This window comes from Caenorhabditis elegans, chromosome V (genome assembly GCF_000002985.6).
Source record: "Caenorhabditis elegans chromosome V".
NCBI lineage: Eukaryota > Metazoa > Nematoda > Chromadorea > Rhabditida > Rhabditidae > Caenorhabditis > Caenorhabditis elegans.
In genome coordinates this window covers 7,054,662-7,072,562 of record NC_003283.11, presented here as the reverse complement: position 1 = coordinate 7,072,562, position 17,901 = coordinate 7,054,662, and the positions used below count along the sequence as shown (strand labels likewise).

At 36.9% G+C, this 17,901-nt stretch overlaps 7 protein-coding genes, 3 non-coding genes and 1 pseudogene across 12 annotated transcripts; 5 read left to right on the top strand and 6 right to left on the bottom strand.

The window, feature by feature from the left end:
• Nucleotides 1-7: 7 nt before the first annotated feature.
• Nucleotides 8-195, top strand: F27B10.2. The gene has a single exon (NR_069002.1). It is a non-coding gene; the product is annotated as an Unclassified non-coding RNA F27B10.2 (non-coding RNA).
• Nucleotides 196-2,678: 2,483 nt separating this feature from the next.
• Nucleotides 2,679-2,826, bottom strand: F27B10.3. The gene has a single exon (NR_069001.1). It is a non-coding gene; the product is annotated as an Unclassified non-coding RNA F27B10.3 (non-coding RNA).
• Nucleotides 2,745-2,815, top strand: F27B10.t1. The gene has a single exon. It is a non-coding gene; the product is annotated as a tRNA-Glu (tRNA).
• Nucleotides 2,827-7,236: 4,410 nt separating the features above from the next.
• Y57E12AR.1 (BPTI/Kunitz inhibitor domain-containing protein) lies at nucleotides 7,237-8,866 on the top strand. Its single transcript, NM_001038427.3, has 2 exons — nucleotides 7,237-7,363; nucleotides 8,570-8,866. The coding sequence occupies exons 1-2, from the start codon at nucleotides 7,243-7,245 to the stop codon at nucleotides 8,746-8,748; spliced, it is 300 nt and encodes a 99-aa protein (NP_001033516.1). The 5' UTR covers nucleotides 7,237-7,242; the 3' UTR covers nucleotides 8,749-8,866.
• On the bottom strand, nucleotides 8,845-9,389 carry tmem-258 (Dolichyl-diphosphooligosaccharide--protein glycosyltransferase subunit TMEM258). Its single transcript, NM_072393.7, has 2 exons — nucleotides 9,264-9,389; nucleotides 8,845-9,145 (listed from the first exon to the last, which is right to left on the bottom strand). The coding sequence occupies exons 1-2, from the start codon at nucleotides 9,381-9,383 to the stop codon at nucleotides 9,026-9,028; spliced, it is 240 nt and encodes a 79-aa protein (NP_504794.1). The 5' UTR covers nucleotides 9,384-9,389; the 3' UTR covers nucleotides 8,845-9,025.
• A 479-nt stretch (nucleotides 9,390-9,868) lies between these two features.
• Y57E12AL.1 (Serine incorporator 1) lies at nucleotides 9,869-11,752 on the bottom strand. Of its 2 annotated transcripts, none has more exons than NM_171479.10 (6): nucleotides 11,710-11,752; nucleotides 11,490-11,654; nucleotides 11,180-11,435; nucleotides 10,487-11,131; nucleotides 10,236-10,374; nucleotides 9,869-10,184 (listed from the first exon to the last, which is right to left on the bottom strand). In NM_171479.10, exons 1-6 carry the CDS (start codon nucleotides 11,746-11,748, stop codon nucleotides 10,049-10,051), a joined length of 1,380 nt encoding a protein of 459 aa, NP_741561.1. In that variant the 5' UTR covers nucleotides 11,749-11,752; the 3' UTR covers nucleotides 9,869-10,048. The 2 variants fall into 2 exon arrangements, with proteins under 2 accessions (NP_741561.1, NP_001370669.1); NM_001383330.2 differs by having other exon boundaries at nucleotides 10,505-11,131.
• A 452-nt stretch (nucleotides 11,753-12,204) lies between these two features.
• On the top strand, nucleotides 12,205-12,900 carry Y57E12AL.6 (uncharacterized protein; the record flags this gene model as incomplete). Its single annotated transcript, NM_072391.8, has 3 exons — nucleotides 12,205-12,330; nucleotides 12,430-12,551; nucleotides 12,597-12,900. The coding sequence occupies 3 exons, from the start codon at nucleotides 12,205-12,207 to the stop codon at nucleotides 12,739-12,741; spliced, it is 393 nt and encodes a 130-aa protein (NP_504792.1). The 3' UTR covers nucleotides 12,742-12,900.
• Nucleotides 12,901-12,938: 38 nt separating this feature from the next.
• mdt-6 (Mediator of RNA polymerase II transcription subunit 6) lies at nucleotides 12,939-14,016 on the top strand. The gene is made up of 3 exons (NM_072390.7): nucleotides 12,939-13,247; nucleotides 13,442-13,653; nucleotides 13,700-14,016. The coding sequence occupies exons 1-3, from the start codon at nucleotides 12,944-12,946 to the stop codon at nucleotides 13,934-13,936; spliced, it is 753 nt and encodes a 250-aa protein (NP_504791.3). The 5' UTR covers nucleotides 12,939-12,943; the 3' UTR covers nucleotides 13,937-14,016.
• A 2-nt stretch (nucleotides 14,017-14,018) lies between these two features.
• Y57E12AL.2 (DUF4148 domain-containing protein) lies at nucleotides 14,019-14,468 on the bottom strand (the record flags this gene model as incomplete). The annotated part of the gene is made up of 2 exons (NM_072389.2): nucleotides 14,019-14,276; nucleotides 14,324-14,468. 2 exons carry the CDS (start codon nucleotides 14,466-14,468, stop codon nucleotides 14,056-14,058), a joined length of 366 nt encoding a protein of 121 aa, NP_504790.1. The 3' UTR covers nucleotides 14,019-14,055.
• A 129-nt stretch (nucleotides 14,469-14,597) lies between these two features.
• Y57E12AL.3 lies at nucleotides 14,598-15,797 on the bottom strand (annotated as a pseudogene). Its single transcript has one exon. A coding segment is annotated over exon 1 (1,200 nt).
• Nucleotides 15,798-17,239: 1,442 nt separating this feature from the next.
• spig-8 (DUF148 domain-containing protein) lies at nucleotides 17,240-17,665 on the bottom strand (the record flags this gene model as incomplete). The annotated part of the gene is made up of 2 exons (NM_001359780.2): nucleotides 17,240-17,452; nucleotides 17,510-17,665. The coding sequence occupies 2 exons, from the start codon at nucleotides 17,663-17,665 to the stop codon at nucleotides 17,288-17,290; spliced, it is 321 nt and encodes a 106-aa protein (NP_001346709.1). The 3' UTR covers nucleotides 17,240-17,287.
• Between the last annotated feature and the right edge of the window lie 236 nt (nucleotides 17,666-17,901).

Here is a 17,901-nt window from a genome sequence, read left to right as displayed (position 1 = left end):
TGAGCAGAAAGCAAGTTTGCACTATGAGGTCGGAGTCATCAAAAAGGGATATACGCTTAATGACGTGGCAACTTAGAGCTCACAAATGAAAGAGTACAGGATCCAGAGAAGGATTGACGGGTAAACACGTGCAGGAATGTGTCGCTAGCTCCTTCTGCTTCTTGCCCAATAAAATCTTTCATTTCTTCCTCCCTTTTTCGGGAAGACACACATAAGAGAAAAACGAGGCGAAGCTTTTGCCAATTGGGGCGAGAGAAAATGAAATGGGTGATGGTGGGATGATAAAATCGAGCAATGAGAAACTAAGAATCAAGCATCACGTCGGCGATCTAGATTAGAGCACACAAAATGTGTTATGAAACCAGTGCAACAATAGGATAATAGAGTACAACTGGTGAATTGAGTTACAAAAAGTTTGAAAAGAAACGCCGTTGTTCCATAAATCATTTTATAAACCAAAAGAAACCCGCAGAGTTTTGAGAAGTGTAATAATGTGTGGCAATAACAATTCAGGGAAAAAACCCAGTTATGCTTGAGCAGTAAATGTGGCTTTTTGTTACTATTTTTGTTTCAAAAAAAGTCAGAGCTACGACTTGAATTTTTTGCATGCAAAAGTTTGACTGTTGTAAAAAAATAGAGATGAAACCAAAAAGCAACCAAAAAAGTAATAACTTCTACAATAAACAGAATATTCAATTAACAATTGAATTTCGATTTAAAGTTTAATAAAACATTGAATGACTTGATGTGCATTCAATAAATATATATTTTGACTGTCGTCACGGGTGACCACTTTGTCAGCGAGCTTCCGAAATAACTCCCGCAGAAAATGTCAATTTTATTGAAATAAAGCGACTTTATATTTCAATTTCCGGCGTATCAACGTTTCGGAAAGACACAAACATGACGTATACTAATTTAAAGATTTTTTGTGAATGAATGCGCAAAATTCGTTTTTATACATTGTAGGTTTTTCTGTATTTTCAGGTTTTTTACAGGCGTGTTATGGCCGTTTTAGGCATTCTACAGGTGTTTTAGGCGCGTTTTGCGGGCGTTTATTGTATGTAGGTTTAAAAAAATATAGTGTAGGTTCTTCTGTTTTTTCAGATGTTTTATGGCCATTTTGCGGATGTTCTACGGGCGTTTTACGGGAATTTATTGGGCAAATTAGACATTTTTCATTGAAATCCTCGATTGTATACTGTTATTTATAGTAATTTCAGCATTTTTGTATTTTCGTGAACAGTTATTGCAAAACATCATTGTTAAAATATTGAAATTCGTGAAGCAGTTTTATAACAAAAAAGTTAATGCAAAACTAGTTCCATACTAATATGGAGGCTATTCAGTATTTCAGATTTTAAAGATATCTGCTAGCAATGGAATCCATTCGAATCCTAAAAACTAGCAAATTTGGGTAAATGGTCACTCAATGTCACTTCCTTCGTCCGATCCCAAATAATCTCGAACCGGTGCCCAAATGCAATTTGCTGCGTCACTTGTTTCGAGGCTCTCACAAACTCTTTTTTCTTCCACATTCCTTCTCTGTCCATTCAGAAATTCTGTGCTTCACCCGGGAAACGGCTAAATGAACAATAGAAACAGAAGCGGGACAAAACGGAAAGAAAGGCAAAACGACAACGACAATGGCTCTTCCGTTTAATGGTGCCACACCGCCACCATCACATCGCAGTTATAATTGCAGTAATAAGCGAGAAAAGGGCATTTCGGCAATGAAAAACGAGAGCGCTTCTCTTTTCTCTCACTTTCGTTCTCCAGTTTTCTATTTGTTTTTTTCCAGATTCTTCACATACCTTCAGGCTACAATTTCAGTTTTCGCGACACCTTCTTCCGGATGCAAATTATTCCATTTTACAACACTAAACTGAATCACTCATTTTCTTTTTTATTTTGCCATTATTCCATTCTTTCCCCGCAGACAATTTCATTCATTTCACAAGTTCACACCGTATCGACACACCTAAATGTACGCGTTCTATTTATTCGCTCCCGCACGCGAGAGAGTCTCACCCATCAAACAGTGCTCGCTGGTGTCAACTCAAAGTGGGAGCTCACTTTTGTTATTAGGTGGGAAGAGCCCTCCGCGTGCGAAACCACTTTGCACCCCTTTTTCATATCGTTTTCCCATTTTGAAATCAACAAAAAACTGAACTCATTTTCGAGCTTCACTAAATGAATCTAGATTTCACCTCAATTTACATTCCCTTTTAAGCCATGTATACTGTGAAAACTATTTTATATTTTGCAAATATCTTATGGTTATTACACCAAAATTCGACTTTGTTTCCCAGAACTCCTGTCCCGAACGAATATTTTCAGCTACCGTACCCGCGAGTATTTCGCAATATTGTCCGTTTTTGCTCGTCCTCCATTTTAAGTATACCTTTTAGTCTTAAATTAATTTGGAAATTATCAAAATTGCGTCAAGTAAGTATCTAGAAATACAAAAAAAAAATGAGAGGAAACCACAATATATATTTTTTTAAGTTTCTGCATTCGCTAGTACGGTAGATGAAAAGTTTCGCTCGGGACAGGACAGTAGGTCGCGGTTTTTTGAGGAAAATTGCATTAATCCGTAACTAGCTGGTATATTCACCTTGTTTTCTTATTTCCGATGTCATCTTTTATTATACGAAGCCCAAAATAAAATACATGAAAAAGTGATACATTTCATTGTCCCATGTTGACCCTCCTGTTGAGCCGGAAAACGAGTTTTCTCGTCCTCCCATGTGGTCTAGTGGTTAGGATTCGTGGTTTTCACCCACGCGGCCCGGTTCGATTCCCGGCATGGGAAGTTTATTTTTTTTGCATTCTAAAACAACCACACTAATGATAATCCGAAAAGAACACGAGAAGCCTCAAAGAAAACATAACAATGCTTCTTTTGATCGACGAAGAGAAAAGGTTGGCCAGCTCGTCGCGAAATGCGAAATGCAAATAATCGACGCCCTCCCTCCTGTGGTGTTGTTTCTCATGAAACTTCCGATCCTATTTTTCTTGTAATTCTCATTTCGAAAAAGCTAAAACTGAATCGTTTTGAATCAAAACCTTCACGTTCCTGAACAATCATCCGCTTCAGCAAGCAAACCGAAACACACAATTTGCCGATTAATCCTAAGATTAGTAAGATTTCCTTTCTATTTCAAAATAATAATTTGCAGAAAAAAAAACGTAAAAGTCATATTGTTCTCAACCGAACACATCCAGTCTTCCGTCCTTTTTCGATCAGATAACTGTTGGGAATTGCATTCGTGGCGAAGAGGCAAGAAAAGACAGTGTCCGGTCGCCACGAGCCGCCATTCATGACCAATTCTCTTTCAATTCAACATGACTTTTTTTGTGCGAGTGATGCTTTTTTTGCGGTCAGCATGCATCGTAATTTGTACTTTCACCTCTTGATGTATCCTGGCGCAACGATTCTATTCTTATTATTTGGGTGGATTATATTCATGTTGTTCGATGAAAATCTAGATTGGTTTTCTTCAGGACACCCGTCCGTCCGACTTTCTCCGTTGTGTCCTTGTTCAATTCGCAACTTTCTCGAGAATTTGCAAGAATATGTGTCAAGAGTCGGTGTTTCATTTTTTAATTACTATTCTCATAGGCGTCTAATTTTCCGGATTAATCTAGTTTCATTGCGTTGAAATAGTTAGAACATAATTCAAGTGCACTTTTGAAAATTTAATTTCCAGAACAAATTTGATGAATTCCTACAATTCTCCTAATGTTATAAATCTGAAATTTTTTTTTCTTGAATATTTGATAAGATTACGAATTTTCAAAATTTTTTGACAGTTGTCAAATTTTTTTAAAGAAAAGCTCTTTAAGTTAATTTAGAACTCGTTTGATACTAAATTTTAATAAAAATTGTTTAAATCAAATTCTAAGACAATTTGTTGGAATCGTTGAAATAACTGATTTTTTCGAAAAATGACCGACCAAAAAGCAATGAGCAATAGGCTTTCAGGCGGCCTCTAATGTACAATATTTCATGTCGGGAAAATTTAAAATGAAATTAGTTTTGATAACCTTCCAAAGGCGGTTTTACCGATAGACCGATGTAAATTTTTTATTATTAAATCCCGGACTTTTACTCAAAAAACAGAAGTTTCTTCTACTACAATTTTTAAGTGAAGTTGTCGAACTTGAAGCCGAATTCCGGATAATGGATGTATAATTCGATTAGTTCATTTCTCTACTCCCCTACTTCCCTTTTTTTTTTTCAAAAAAGTCATTTTCCATCTACCAAAAGCCTTCAATACTAAACTAGCATGCCATTGTCCTCTTCTTAATCGGATTTTAAGACGTGCAATATAAAAAGTAAGCGATGCCATCCTCTGCCTTGATCAACTATTTTTATTGGCCCAATTTTTGAATGCCTCAAGGCGTGAAGTCTTCAGAAGAAGAAGAAGAAGAAAACGAGAGAATAAGAAAAAGGTACGGGGCATCGAAACTTGTTTCTTCCATAAATTGCCTGCCGGGTCGTCAAAAACAGAAAATGTGTCCTTTCTTCTCTTTATTTTGCTACCGTTCCATTTTCTGGTCAATTTTCAGTTTTTCGCTGTAAAATAAGGTTTCAGATACAACTTTCCCCGATTCAATAGCATAAAAGAATCATCTTGAAAGTCCGTTGTTATCTTCTAGGACACATCTTGGTATATGTTTAAAGACAGTAATGGCTTTGGAAATAGGAGGAAAAATAGGTTAGAAAATGAGATTGACGGAAAAACATGTGATCAATTTGGTCTTTTACTAAACTTCAAATGTTTTGACTTTATATCGATTATCTTCTGTTTTGCTAAAATTGTCAATTTTGTTTGTTTTTCTCTGTAGTTTCATAGTTATTAATTTAATGATAAATTACCAAATTTTAATTGTAGTCAGTCCCGATATTATGATTCAGTGAAATAAAGTATTGTGGAAAAATTTTGAAATCTTAATTCATTGAATTTCCACAGCTTTTTTTTAAACTTGTTCCAAATATTTATTCTGAAGTGTAACTAATGCATTTTCGAAAAAAAATGTCGGTTCGACAAGTAGACATGCAATTAAAATATGTCTATTTAGAAATAGGTAGGAACATGTTAATGGTAAATACCAAGAGGCACTCTACTTATATATCATTCCATGTGTACAAAAACAACAGTATCAAGTGAGTGCCTACCAACGTGCATGCCTGCCTGCCACCTATTTTCTACATCTTGACGGAAACTCGTGTGCTTGGTATTATAGAGAACACGTATCTCTCATTTAAAATTATCTGCTATAAGTTCGCCTAAAAATTGAAAAAAAATTCTCGAGTAGTTTGGCAACGTGTCACTTTTGTAGGCATAAATCAGGAGTTGACCATCTTGTAGGCATTCATTTTTGTACCTATGTTTAGGTAGGTAATTCAAATAAGAAGAATGACGCGAGTTGAATTTTTGACAAAATCAGCCAATTTTTTAAAGCGAAAATATATTCAAGTAAAACATGTTTAAAACTATTTGAAACATCTGAATATTACAGCATTTTCCGTCCAAAATTATTACAAATTTTCAGTGAATAATATTTAATCTAGATCATCACCATCTCTCCCAACCCCTGTGTGACTTCTTCTCGAAACTAGAATCGACCTGGTTTCACACACACACACACTAAGATCTACCTCTTCGGCTTATTCTTCTGTCTTTTTACTAATGGCAATATTATTACAATGTAGTCAATCAGGTACCACCGATCTTTGTCTCCTTCTCTCCATTCTCTTCACTTTTTTTTTCGTTTTTCTGCCTTTTGGGCTTTCACGAGAAATCAGTGAAATCATTGATGATAGGAAAAGTCTTGATTGGCTTCTTTATTTTTGTCGTGTTTTCTAAAATGTTCAGAAACCTTTCTAGATCTTTCCTTATTTGTTCTGATGATCTGTTTTCCCTTTCTCCATGTTTTTTTTTACTAAATTCACTGAAGAACGGTCACCTTCCCATTTCTACGAATTACCGGGCCTTCTAACCTACTTTGTATATTGGTGGTCATTCTCCGAAAAATCCACAATAATGCGATAATTACGAACAGGTAGACAGGCGGCCCCCACATGAAACACGACGACACAGGTCGTTTCAAAAGTTACCATATGTTTTGCGCAAAAAGTTTTTGTAGAACAAATGGCCAATACATCAGCTATGTGTACAGTGTGACGATCCGCTCAGTTTTGAAATTTTCGTAGTTTCATAGATTTTTATTCCTAGGTAACCTTTTTTTTTGAATTATTTTCAATTAATTTTCCCCCTTGTTCAGAAATTTGTAAACTTGGCTAGACACCCTTAAAATCATCAAGAGTTTGAAAAAAAAGAGCCGAAACATTTTCCTTGTAAGTGGCAGGGGAAGTTGTGAATCTTGTGAATTTTCACAGACTCACATAAAAAGGGTTAGAAGTGTCAAAACTCTGAAGTGCACTGTGTGGATTCAAAGGTAGGTAGGTTGTTCTTCAGACGACCGAGCCTGCCTGATTAGGTAACGCCAGTTTCCTTTTTTTCTTACAATTATTGCAATTACACGATTTTTCAAATTTCAGCCAGTTTTTTGAACGTTCCTTCAAGAAGAAAATGTTCAGGTGTATTTTGGAAGTAGGAGGCCGGTAGGCATAAGTTGCCTTGAAACAGGCAGGCAAACATTTGATGTGCCTTGATATAAGTACATATTTGTTTTTTTAATACAATACAATAGAAGAACTGTAAATTGGCTACCCAAAAGTGTGTCTCAAAATAAAATTTTAAAAACAAATATTGAGACTACATTATTTTAAGTAAATTCTTATTTCCGTTTCCGCGATAAATCAATATGTTAGTCAACACATGCTCTCACTCACGGCTCTCGAGATGATCATTTGCTCCTGTATTGACACATTCCACTTTGCCCGCAACACAAGAAGCAAAACATTGTGAAGAAAACTGTGGTAGAACCAGTTCTCCACCTTTCATCAATCGTTGCTCTTTTCTTCTATTTCTCCATTTTTTTCCCTTAAAAAATCACAATAAATGAACATATCTTACGGTTTTCTCGTATGTATCAAGACAAAAAACGCGAAATCTCGTTGATAAACTTAAAAAATTCCCGTTTGATTATTTGCCTATTTGTTCTTCCTGCCTTTCTCCGCTCTAATGTTCTCTTATAACAACCGGCTCATCACATTTCTATATCTTGTGTTATGTTCATGTTTTCCCCTATTTTTGTGACGATTTTCAGATGTACTTACCGATCCTGCTCCTGATAACGGCAGTGGCAATAGAAGCCAAATCCAGGTATCCAGATCCGCCAGTTTTCCCATCGCCAGTCACTTATCCAAGTATTTGCTACTTACCGCCAGGTAAACTTTATTATTTTTTGTGTTAATTCTTACTATTAGGATTTTTGTGAATTCATCTTTTTTCATGGCTTTTTCTATAGATTCTAAGATTCTACGAAGGAATTTTTAATTTTCTTCTGGTAATCACATCAAATTAGAAATAGTTAGAACACCTATTTGAGATTTTCTAATAAAAAAATATAAATTATTCGTAACTCAAAAATATTTCCAAACAATCTTTAAAACAAATTCCCATGAAATTTCAGATTTTGATCATTACTCTAGTAGTTAATTTTAATTTTTCTATGTTGCATTCCAATTAAAATTACGGCACAGGGTCCTGGCACGAGACAAACTTTATTTGCTACCGTACCCGCGAGTACGGTAAACTTTTTTTTTGCAGTTTTCTCAGATTTTCTTCGCCTTCGTGTTTTCAGAATTTTTGAATAAAGAATCAAAATCAATCTTAAATTTTGAAAAAAAAACATTCAGTTGAAAGAACTCGCGGGTACGGTAGCGGTGTTTAAAGGCGCATACATTTATTCGGGCTTGTCTCGAGAAGAATATCAGTGTAATACTACATTTTTCTTCTCGTACCGAGACATAAATGAATGTGCCTTTAACTTTTAAGTAGATACATAGTCCGGGAACAAAACATTCTGAGAAAGCGTTTTGAGCAACATATTTGATGCGCAAAATATCTCGTAGCGAAAACTACAGTAATGCTTTGAATGACTACTGTAGAGCTTGTGTCGATTTACGGGCTCGATTTTCGAATTGAGTTAAAATAATTTATTTATCAATAGAATGTTAAAATTATGAAAAAAGGGGGAAAACAAAGCGAATAAATGGAACATCGCTGTTGCTATTTCGAGAAAAAATTCGTTTAAAGAATTACTGTAGTTTTCGCTACGAGATATTTTGCGCGTCAAATATGTTGCGCAATAAGCAGTCTCGGAATTTTGTGTTCCCGGAATAAGCAGATACACATTTTTTTAATCGAAAACTTTATTTAATCAGAAATTATGTGTTCTAAAAAATTGAGTAAACTATAGATAACCGCAGACTTTTGTTGATTTTTCGCCCTGGTTTCTGATTTGTTGCAAGTAGTGTTTCTTCGCATAGACAAACAATAGACGTCAAACAAATCGGAGATTATCCGTAAAAGAGCTTGAGAATGCCACGAATTTGTGATATGATCTCGTAAACTTTCGTTTTTTTTTTCAGATTCTGCGTTGTGCGACTTTTCGGCGAATACACCTGATAATCTTTCAACCAGATACTATTTCGACGTGGCAACTCAAGAATGTTATCCATTTGGCGTACAAAAATGTGGAGGAAATCAGAATCAGTTCAACAATCGCTCAGAATGCCAGCAATTTTGTAGATCCTCGGAATCTTCATAACTTTGTAAATTCAGTTCCAAATTTCCCTATTTTGCGGGTCCTATGTCTTATGTTCTATCCCATTCGCACATTCTGTCTGAATTGATTTACGGGTTTCCCAAATAAATAGTTTATTACTGTTTTTGGCAATAATTTTAAACAAAAGCAATTCAATGTGCCCGGGCATTCAACAATGAAAAAGCTGTAACCATAATTAATAATTTAAAGGTAAATCCAAGAGTTTTGATCTATATAAATATCACATTGTCCCAAGTATGTTTTGCATTGATGCAAGCCTTTAAACGTAGATTCCAACCCAGAGAAGAAGGAAGACCGATCCGAAGCCAAGGAAGACTGATGATGTGGCGGCGATGAAGAGTTCCTTCAGAAGGTTACGGTTGTATTTCGTCGATGTAACCTGGAAAGAAAAGTATAAAAATTATTTTTGAGGTTCTACAATTTCAGAATGAATTTTACGAATCGAACTGAAATTAACATGCCATTTTGACTAGAAAAAAAGTACCGCTGTCACGAACCTGGATCATGGTGAACGTGGCGAGCAGAAGAAGACCAACTCCACAGAGAAACGTGGTGAGCAGTGGAAGGCTCGCGAAGTTTACTGGAGCGGTGTATCTGTTCATCTTGGAAATATCCATGGCGATCTATAATTTTAAAAAAAATTTTCAACTACACTCAAAATAAAAAAACTGCGTGGCGTGTACTGCAGAAAACCTCATATTTAGGCCCCGCCTTTTTCTCGTCCACTCACGGAGAAAAGGCAAAAATTTGGGGACCAACCAATATCAGGCCGCCGACATCCTACGGGTTCCGCGCGCCGCTATGTTTAACTCGCAGCGGGCGGAGACAGCTCGCCACGCCCACAGCGAGTTAAACATAGCGGCGCGCGGAACCCGTAGGATGTCGGCGGCCTGATATTGGTTGGTCCCCAAATTTTTGCCTTTTCTCCGTGAGTGGACGAGAAAAAGGCGGGGCCTAAATATGAGGTTTTCTGCAGTACACGCCACGCAGTTTTTTTATTTTGAGTGTAAAGTACAATAAATATTCAAATAAAAAAATAAATTAACAAGCAAGTATTGGCCACCGTGTCGAACGGGTTAAATAGATATTTTAAAAATAAATATGGTCGAATAAAATTTATTACAAAATAAAAGTGAATTTTGGTGATGGCATCAAGTCGGGCAAGTCGTGAATGTACAGCTACTTTTACATGGCAAATTTTGATGATATATACATCTGATACGAATAAGTATATTTTGACGAGAATCGGAATCACTGGGAAGTTTAAGAGAATTTAAGCAATTCAAAACTCTCGGTCCGGATAGATGATTGGAGCAACCAACGTCCAGCAGTAAAGAGCAACACACACCCACGATGAAACTATTTTCACCCAGACAGATGCCATATTTGAATTCAAATGGGACAAATCGTTAGATGGTCTGAAAATAAGGGTTTTCATTAAATTTGAAAGCATTTTTCAAGAAACATACTTGTACCACGAAGTCAGTGTCATCATAACGTAGAGGGAAGCCAGGGCAAACATGAAGTGGAAGAAACTATAGGAATAAGCTACGCCTTCTTCTTCGTTATCGTATACTCGTTTGGAGTTTTGTGATTCTGCATCATCAGCTGAAAAAATGTATTTTAAGAACCAGTTACAAATTTAAAAATTATAACAGCGACAAGACATGGAAAACATTTTCTACAGGACAGACAAAAATGGAAAATGTCATGCACGAACCACCATTCAAAGACGAACTTAGTTGAATAGCTTCATCGCTGGTATTTCCTCCTCCAGTAATTTTTCCGAGTGAGGTATTCGACGAATTGCGGATCGATGCATATAGAAGACACGCAAACCAGAGGAACAGAGAGACGATCGACTGAGCTGGAAGTGGAATTCCATAATGTCCTTCGTCGGTTTTGTGTGATGGATCAGTGCTGTTTCCAGTGAAAATGCTGATGAGTGAAGGATTACAGGCCTTATCTGGGTTGTTGATCAAAGCAGCCCATGTTAGATACATAACGTATCCGGTGATCATAACTGCTTGAACAAGACCCGATCTTGGTGAGACTTCTTGAACCGCTGGAGCCAGCGATAAAGCTGTGAGACCAACGCATAGCAGCGTGTTGAAAATCACGAAGAATCTTGGCAGACCACATCCTTCGCCGGAAGCATAGTAGATGTACATTATAATAACTGCGGTTAAAGCAAGGGCAAATCCTCCAAATACTGTCACCAGTAGACCGGCATAGCAGTAGTTTGATTCACTCTCTTCGTACGATGTCACCCAAGCTTCTGCGAGTCCGTGAGCAAAATCAACGATGAGAATAAGCTGGATCAGAATGAACATGAAACCTCCAATTAAGCCAATGTACATGAGTGCTGAAATGTAACTGATTTGATTGAAAAGCTGACATTATTATTTCTTACGAGTTGCAAGACTTTCGCTGCGAATAAAGAAAAATCCGACGATCAAGGCTCCAAGAATTAAATATTTGAAGAACCAAAACCCGTTCTGAATCGATGACCGGCCATCTTTTGAATCCTTTACGCCAATCATGATGAGCATAAAAAGGAGATAGAATGACGCAGTTGCTGCACAAACTCTGTAGACAGCCTGGAATCCAGTAGCGTGTGCACAGCTGATTCCAGCATATTCGTTCAACCCTTCACAAAACCATTTGTTCTGAAAAAAGCTATTAAATAGTAAAATTAAATTCTGCACGCTAAAAAAACCCACCTCTGCTAATTTGTTTTGAATTCCTGGTAGAAGCATTATACAGGAGAGGAATGTGCTAGTGAAGAGCAAGAATGCATACATGATACGAGTAGTTGTCGAGCTTTTAGTCGTTGGGCAAATTGAGCAGCAAAGTGAACATGCCGCGCTCCCGAAACAGCATGCCGACTGAAATATTGACAATTATAAAGAATTTAGCCTCAAATCAGAACACAAAACTTACCGAAGCAGCGCACGCTGGTGCTGCAAGCAAAGCACCCATGTTCCTGAAAAATAAATTAAAAAATTGCACAATTGAGCGGGAAAAAACGTGTCTGCGTTGATTATCGATTTTTACGAGTTTTTCGTTACTCATTGTTACTAAAGAACTTTAGCGGAAAAATGTAATCGATAAATCAATGCTAAATAAGTACCTTGAACAAAAGAAAAACGAAAAAAGTTAGTTGAAGACCAGTTTATCGATGCCAACAGCAGAACGGAAAATCATGTGGAGTTGACGTAACGTTGGCGCGTTTCATGTGCAGCTAGGAACGAGAAACGCGCCAGCAAACCGCCTTGCGCAATAATAAATGATGATTTTTGAATGGCCATTTTATTTTCTTGTTCATTTTTTAATTTTCCTTTGTTCTTTTGAAAGATATTGTAAGCAATTTCATTTTTGAAAATTTTGTTTTATTGTTCTTCTTCTATCAGGTTCTCATCTTTTTATTCATTGCAGATGGCTCTTCTGAAACTCACAAAAACTCGCGAAGAAGATTTGCTGCGCGACAGCTCATCTGAGCAGCAAGAGTTCTTCATGCAAAGACCAACCGTCGAGAAGAAGCCAACGGAGGCTCCAAAAATGGTTAGTGGATTTTTTAAAAAATTTTGCTCTGACAAAACCATGTGTTTTTATTCCGTCTCACCCGATTTTCGAATCGTATTAAATTTTTTTATTTTTCAGCCGAACAACGTTGTTGCCCACGAGTTGCTTGCCGATGGATCCCGCATGAATCCAAAGATCGAGAACTACTTGAACGCTCAACGTCTTCTCTCCGGAAATGCTCAAGCAGAGCAACGCTTGCTGTGAGACCGTAAAATAACTGAAAAAACAATATAACAAATTTTCAGTGAGCTCAACTCTGCTGCACAGATTAATCGAGGACCAGACGGTGTGTTCCAGTCGTCACGTCTTCACTTCGACATGCTGCTCAACCGCGACGAGTCCATTTTCCCATCTGATTATCTCAACTTTGATTCCAAGATGAAGCGCTAAATACGGCTGATGTACTCTTTCCCTTCTCCGGATTATGATTTTATTTATACAACCCTCTTTTTCCCGTGAATTACCATAAATTATTCTGTAAAATTCGCTATTAATGTCGAAAAGAACGGTTCTAACCACACTGCAAATATCAAATTATGAAAACGAATATAAAAAATGATTTCCCACATTTAAACATCCCTCTGCAGCAATAATGATGCCACGAATGGGACCTCCAGCAGCTGCACGGCAAGACAATCCTTTACACGTCTCGTTTCGGAACCCACAGTGGCCACCAAACTTCATTAACAAAGATAACGTGCTGGACTACTTTTGCAATCAAGCCAACGCGTTCTATGAAATGAACTCTTGCAATCAACAAATTCGGATGCAGAACATCGTTAACCGAACAGTGGAAGAATGTCTTCGAACAATGCCGGGAATTCAGTATGTCCTCTGGTACTCACAACCGCCATTGTTCATTATATGCAAACAACGACGAAATAATGTTACAAATGGTAAGAGTTATAAAAATTGAATTAATTTACCAGCTTTAAATAAAGTAAGGTAATTTTCTTTTTTGAACAATTATCTTCATTTTGCTTACTTTACACATTTAGAAATGCTTCGAAATATTTTTTTAAACAATAAAAACTGGAAGGTTTGCCATATTTATCATTAAATATTTTGTTTTTAATCTTACTAATTTCAGTTAGTCCCATCGCGTACTATTATGTCATCAATGGAAGTGTACATCAAGCTCCCGACATGTATAGTCTCGTTCAATCCCGTTTACTCGGAGCTCTGGAGCCACTTCGCAACGCTTTCGGTGAAGTTACCAACTATTCTCGCTACAACACTGCCAAGGGCTACTACTGGGAGTTCAAGAATAAGCCCAATGTTAAGAAGCGAGAAGAAGAAAAGGTGTACAAATTGAATCTTCTATTTACTCTAAACAATATATTTATAGAAAGAGGACGAAGAAGAGAAATTGGAAGATAGAAGCACAAACTTCCAAAAAACACGAACGATGATGTTGCTGAATCAGTTGTTCAGTGAAATGCCAGCAGAAGACGCTCTTGAAAGAGAAGAAAAAGAAGAGGTTGAGGAAGAAGAAGAAGAAACGTTAAAAACTGAGGAACCAACAACTTCAACTGATGAGCCGAAGTTTGCAGAACCAACTGCCAGAACAACGTCAAAACAATAAACGGGTCAAAGCTTTCACATTCTGTACACTTTTTATACTATGATCTTTCAAATTTCACTAAAAATGAACATTAAATTATTAGTTAAAGTTTATTGAATCAGTTGACAACTTGGAAAATGTTATTGTTTCTTTCCTTCCGGATGATGCTTGTTTTGCTTCACTTTCTGGAAAGCAGTGCGATCGGCTACAGTGAGAGTGGCAAGCATAGCATCAAACTCGGCTTTTCCTGTTTCACGGTTAGCTCCTCTTTGTGGTTTATGAGTCTCCATGAAGGTGGAAATCGTAGCTACACCGGCAGCTGAAACTCCTGCAGCAAGCATTTCAGATTTCATTTGCTCCGCTGGAACTTTTATATATCTATTGGTTTTGTTTGCAATTTGAACTTACGATTACGATTGGCAAAAGCAACAACAGCTAGAAGAGCAAATACAGAAAAATGCTTGAACATGGTTCGGTTCAGTTGGGTTTTCCCCTCTCCCACCCTGATTTTATAGTAATTTCTCGTAGAGGTTGATGTTTTGATAACCGGCATTCAGAGTTTATGGGTTATCTGTACTGGTTCTCTGGAGTGGGCTGAAAGATCAGCATCAGAATACTACCAAAAAAGTTTTCAGGTTACTACTTTCAATTTATGTATCAGGTTGTCCCATAAGTTTTTGTACTATTTTTTTTTTGAAAAAAATTTATTTCTCTCAAGCGACAAGTAGTACTATTCACACAAGTATTCACCATTAGTGTCCACCACTTGTTGCCATTTACTAGGTAACATCATGATGCCACGGGAGAAGAAATCCGGCGAACGCGATGAGAAGAAAGTGGAGAGTTCAGTTTTGAGATGCTCTTCGTCGTCGAATTGCTTGTCGCGCATGTAGTCACTGAGAGACAAGAACAAATGGTAGTCGGTTGGTGCAAGATCTGGAGAATATGGTGGATGCGGTAAAACAGTCCAACCAAGATCTTGCAGCTTTTGGAAAGTCTTCTTGGCGACATGAGGCCTAGCATTATCGTGAAGAAAATATAGTTTTTCATATTTTCCGTTGGTCTTTTCTGCAACTCGGTCCAATTGGGCACAATAGTAATCAGCAGTGATAGTTTTATTAGTTGGCAACAATTCCCAGTGCACGGGTCCTTGAACACCCCACCAGACACAGATCATAATCTTTTTTGGGTGAAGATCAGGCTTTGGCGTCGGTATTCCTTTCTCACCGATCGGAAGCCATTAACGTTTTCTGGAATGGTTAACATAGAGCACCCACTTCTCATCTCCAGTAACCAGATTGTTCAGCCAATCGAACTTTCGACGAAAAGTTAGAAGTTGAGTACAAACGTTGACCCGAGTGAGCTTCTGTGATGCCGAAAGTTCATGAGGCACCCAAATTCCAAGTTTTGAAGTAAAACCAAGGCGACCCAAGTGACGTGCAATTGTGCTATGACAACACTCAAGCTTCTCTTCCATTTCACGAAGACTAAGACGAGGCTCTTCCTCCACCAGCTTCACTAGGTCTTCTTCATTTAACTCTACCGGTCGCCCAGAACGTTCTATTTCTTCGAGACTGAAGTCGCCGTTCTTGAACTTTTGAAACCAACTCTTTGCTGTATTATAAGAGAGTGCTCCCTCACCCATCGCACCGCATATGTTTCGTTCCGCTTCCATTGCTGAATGACCAAGACGAAATTCATAAAGAAGAAGCAATCTAACGTCTCGACGTTCAAGTTTGATGATTGTCATCGTGGCAAAGTAGAAATGGATGAAATGAATCTTTTCTGAAAGGGGACGACCCGACCTTGACACGACCTACGATGAAAAAATTTTAAAACTTTCTAGAAGTTTTGGAAAAATATTTGAAAAAAAGTACAAAAACTTATGGGACAACCTGATACATGCTTTTATCACTAGACCAACATTTTTCCTCAGATTTTCAGAAATATATTGAGGAATAACCAGAAATTCAATGAATGAGAAAGGTTTAAAAGTGATTTAGAATACTGTTTCCGAAACAAGTTATTACGGGAAGTCTTAATTCCGTGAATGCGTATTGCCCAACATATCTGACGCGCGCAATATCTCGTAGAGAAAACGACAGTAATTGTTTAAATTACTACTGTAGCGCTTGTGTCGATTTACGGACTGGACTTCCGAAACGTTTTTCTTATGAAATTGTGACTGCTTTAAAAACATTTAAATTACCTATTACCTTAAGTTTTTCGTTGCTTCTTTCAAGCGGTTCATCAAACAACAAAAAAAAACAACAGCGCAACAGTAGTCATTTAATGAGTTACTGTACTTTTCCCTACGAGATATTTTGCGCGTCAGATATGCTACGCAATACGCATTCACAAAATTTAGTGTTCCAGTAATATATTCATATCATATTTTGACTTTTTCAACTTGAATTTTTCAAAAACCTTGAAAAAATATGATTATAAATAGCTGAACGTTCGTTTTCCAGATGAACTGACTAAATAATTGACTACAACATTTATTCAAGATTTTTCAAAATTTTCAATTGTAGGGATTGTAGCCTTCCAAAAGCTTGCTCATTTTGGTATTTCCGTCATTAGTTATCAATTTATCTCGTGGAATTTCGCTTGCAAAAATGGAACCGATGGCATTAGTTGGCTGAACCCCTGAACCAATTTTGTAAGCTGATTGTGCGCCTGAAAATTTGGCTTATGTAGCTGCAACGGGTACAAAAATCTCTGAACTCTTACTTTCGCAAACGGAAGTTGACATCAGTATTGAGAATAACATTAATAGAAACGGGAAAGTCATTTCGGTGCATTTTCTAATTTTCCCACAGATTTTTATAGACTTTTGTATATGAAAGTACTACAGTTTTATGAGTTTTGTGCGCCAGTTTATGACAACTTTTCAAATTTCTAATAAAACTTTATTACCAAGTTAGGTACTGATGCGAAACTGTCCGATTTGGGAAACAAGGATACGGTATAGGGTCTCGAAGCGACCGAAAAATCTCAAAAAAAGATCCTGGATTAGGATCTGTGCGTTTAATGAATACGGTAGTTTTCTTAATTGCTAGCAATATTGCTCTGCATTTTATTGGATACCTTTTTTTAAAACTCATTTTCGTAAAAAGAAAATAGAGGAGAAAGACTAGTGTTGTTCTTAAAGGCGCAAACTTTTTCACAGCTTTTGATGAAATTTACAGGTCGTGTCGAGACCAGCTACCGTATTATTGCGTCAACATTAATAGCATGTGGGTAGTATATAAAAAACATTTTCAAAACTATATTACGTACCTAACAATATGCTCTTAAAAAGATTTCCAGGAGAAAGATGAAAGTTTATTTATTCCAGATAAAAAAGAACAAGAAACTCCAGACAACATTTCAATTCAAAAGTATTGAAACAGATTCCTCATTTCCTTCGAAAAACTTGTCCAATTCCTTATTGATAATCTGCCGAACAGCTGCCTTATCACCTTCACTCAAACTTGCCAAGAACTTCTGGAATTCAATTTTCAGCTCACCAGCAGTTACATCGTCTGGGCGTTCCTAAAATTGATTCACAATAAAAAAAAAGAACGTAGCATCTATACCGAAACTACTCACTTTGAACAAAAACTCAGTAATTTCATGTGCTCCAGGTTCGGTGACTCCTTCAGAAATTAATCCATTCTCAACATCTTTAGGAGAGAAAATTTGGCCATCAGTACTTGCCAATGCCACGCAGCAGAAAATAAAAAGTAGGGAAAATTTCAAAAACATGAGAAACAACTTGCATTTCTTTTGCAATCATTCCACTTTTATTAAAATTTTATTTATTGGAATTTTAATGACTTCTAGTTCTTTTTTTTATGACAGTACTTTATACAAGTTTTTCAAATCTATGTATTACGAGTATTCGAATAGATCGATGAATCACTGAGCAAATCATATTCAAAAACAATTTCATTTTTCCAAAACATGAAAATCTAAAATGTTATTGCGATAAACCAGATTAA

Excerpts from the sequence above, each read along its gene's own strand:
- Y57E12AR.1 (NM_001038427.3), top strand. The coding sequence starts at position 7,243 with ATGTACTTACCGATCCTGCTCCTGATAACGGCAGTGGCAATAGAAGCC. Across the intron at positions 7,364-8,569 it reads TATTTGCTACTTACCGCCAG|ATTCTGCGTTGTGCGACTTT; the intron begins GTAAACTTTATT and ends TTTTTTTTTCAG.
- tmem-258 (NM_072393.7), bottom strand. The coding sequence starts at position 9,383 with ATGGATATTTCCAAGATGAACAGATACACCGCTCCAGTAAACTTCGCG. Across the intron at positions 9,146-9,263 it reads CCACGTTCACCATGATCCAG|GTTACATCGACGAAATACAA; the intron begins GTTCGTGACAGC and ends TTTTCTTTCCAG.
- Y57E12AL.1 (NM_171479.10), bottom strand. The coding sequence starts at position 11,748 with ATGGGTGCTTTGCTTGCAGCACCAGCGTGCGCTGCTTCG. Across the intron at positions 11,132-11,179 it reads CAGCGAAAGTCTTGCAACTC|CACTCATGTACATTGGCTTA; the intron begins GTAAGAAATAAT and ends GTTACATTTCAG. Across the intron at positions 10,185-10,235 it reads ACACTGACTTCGTGGTACAA|ACCATCTAACGATTTGTCCC; the intron begins GTATGTTTCTTG and ends CCTTATTTTCAG.
- mdt-6 (NM_072390.7), top strand. The coding sequence starts at position 12,944 with ATGATGCCACGAATGGGACCTCCAGCAGCTGCACGGCAAGACAATCCT. Across the intron at positions 13,248-13,441 it reads ACGAAATAATGTTACAAATG|TTAGTCCCATCGCGTACTAT; the intron begins GTAAGAGTTATA and ends TACTAATTTCAG. Across the intron at positions 13,654-13,699 it reads AGAAGCGAGAAGAAGAAAAG|AAAGAGGACGAAGAAGAGAA; the intron begins GTGTACAAATTG and ends ATATATTTATAG.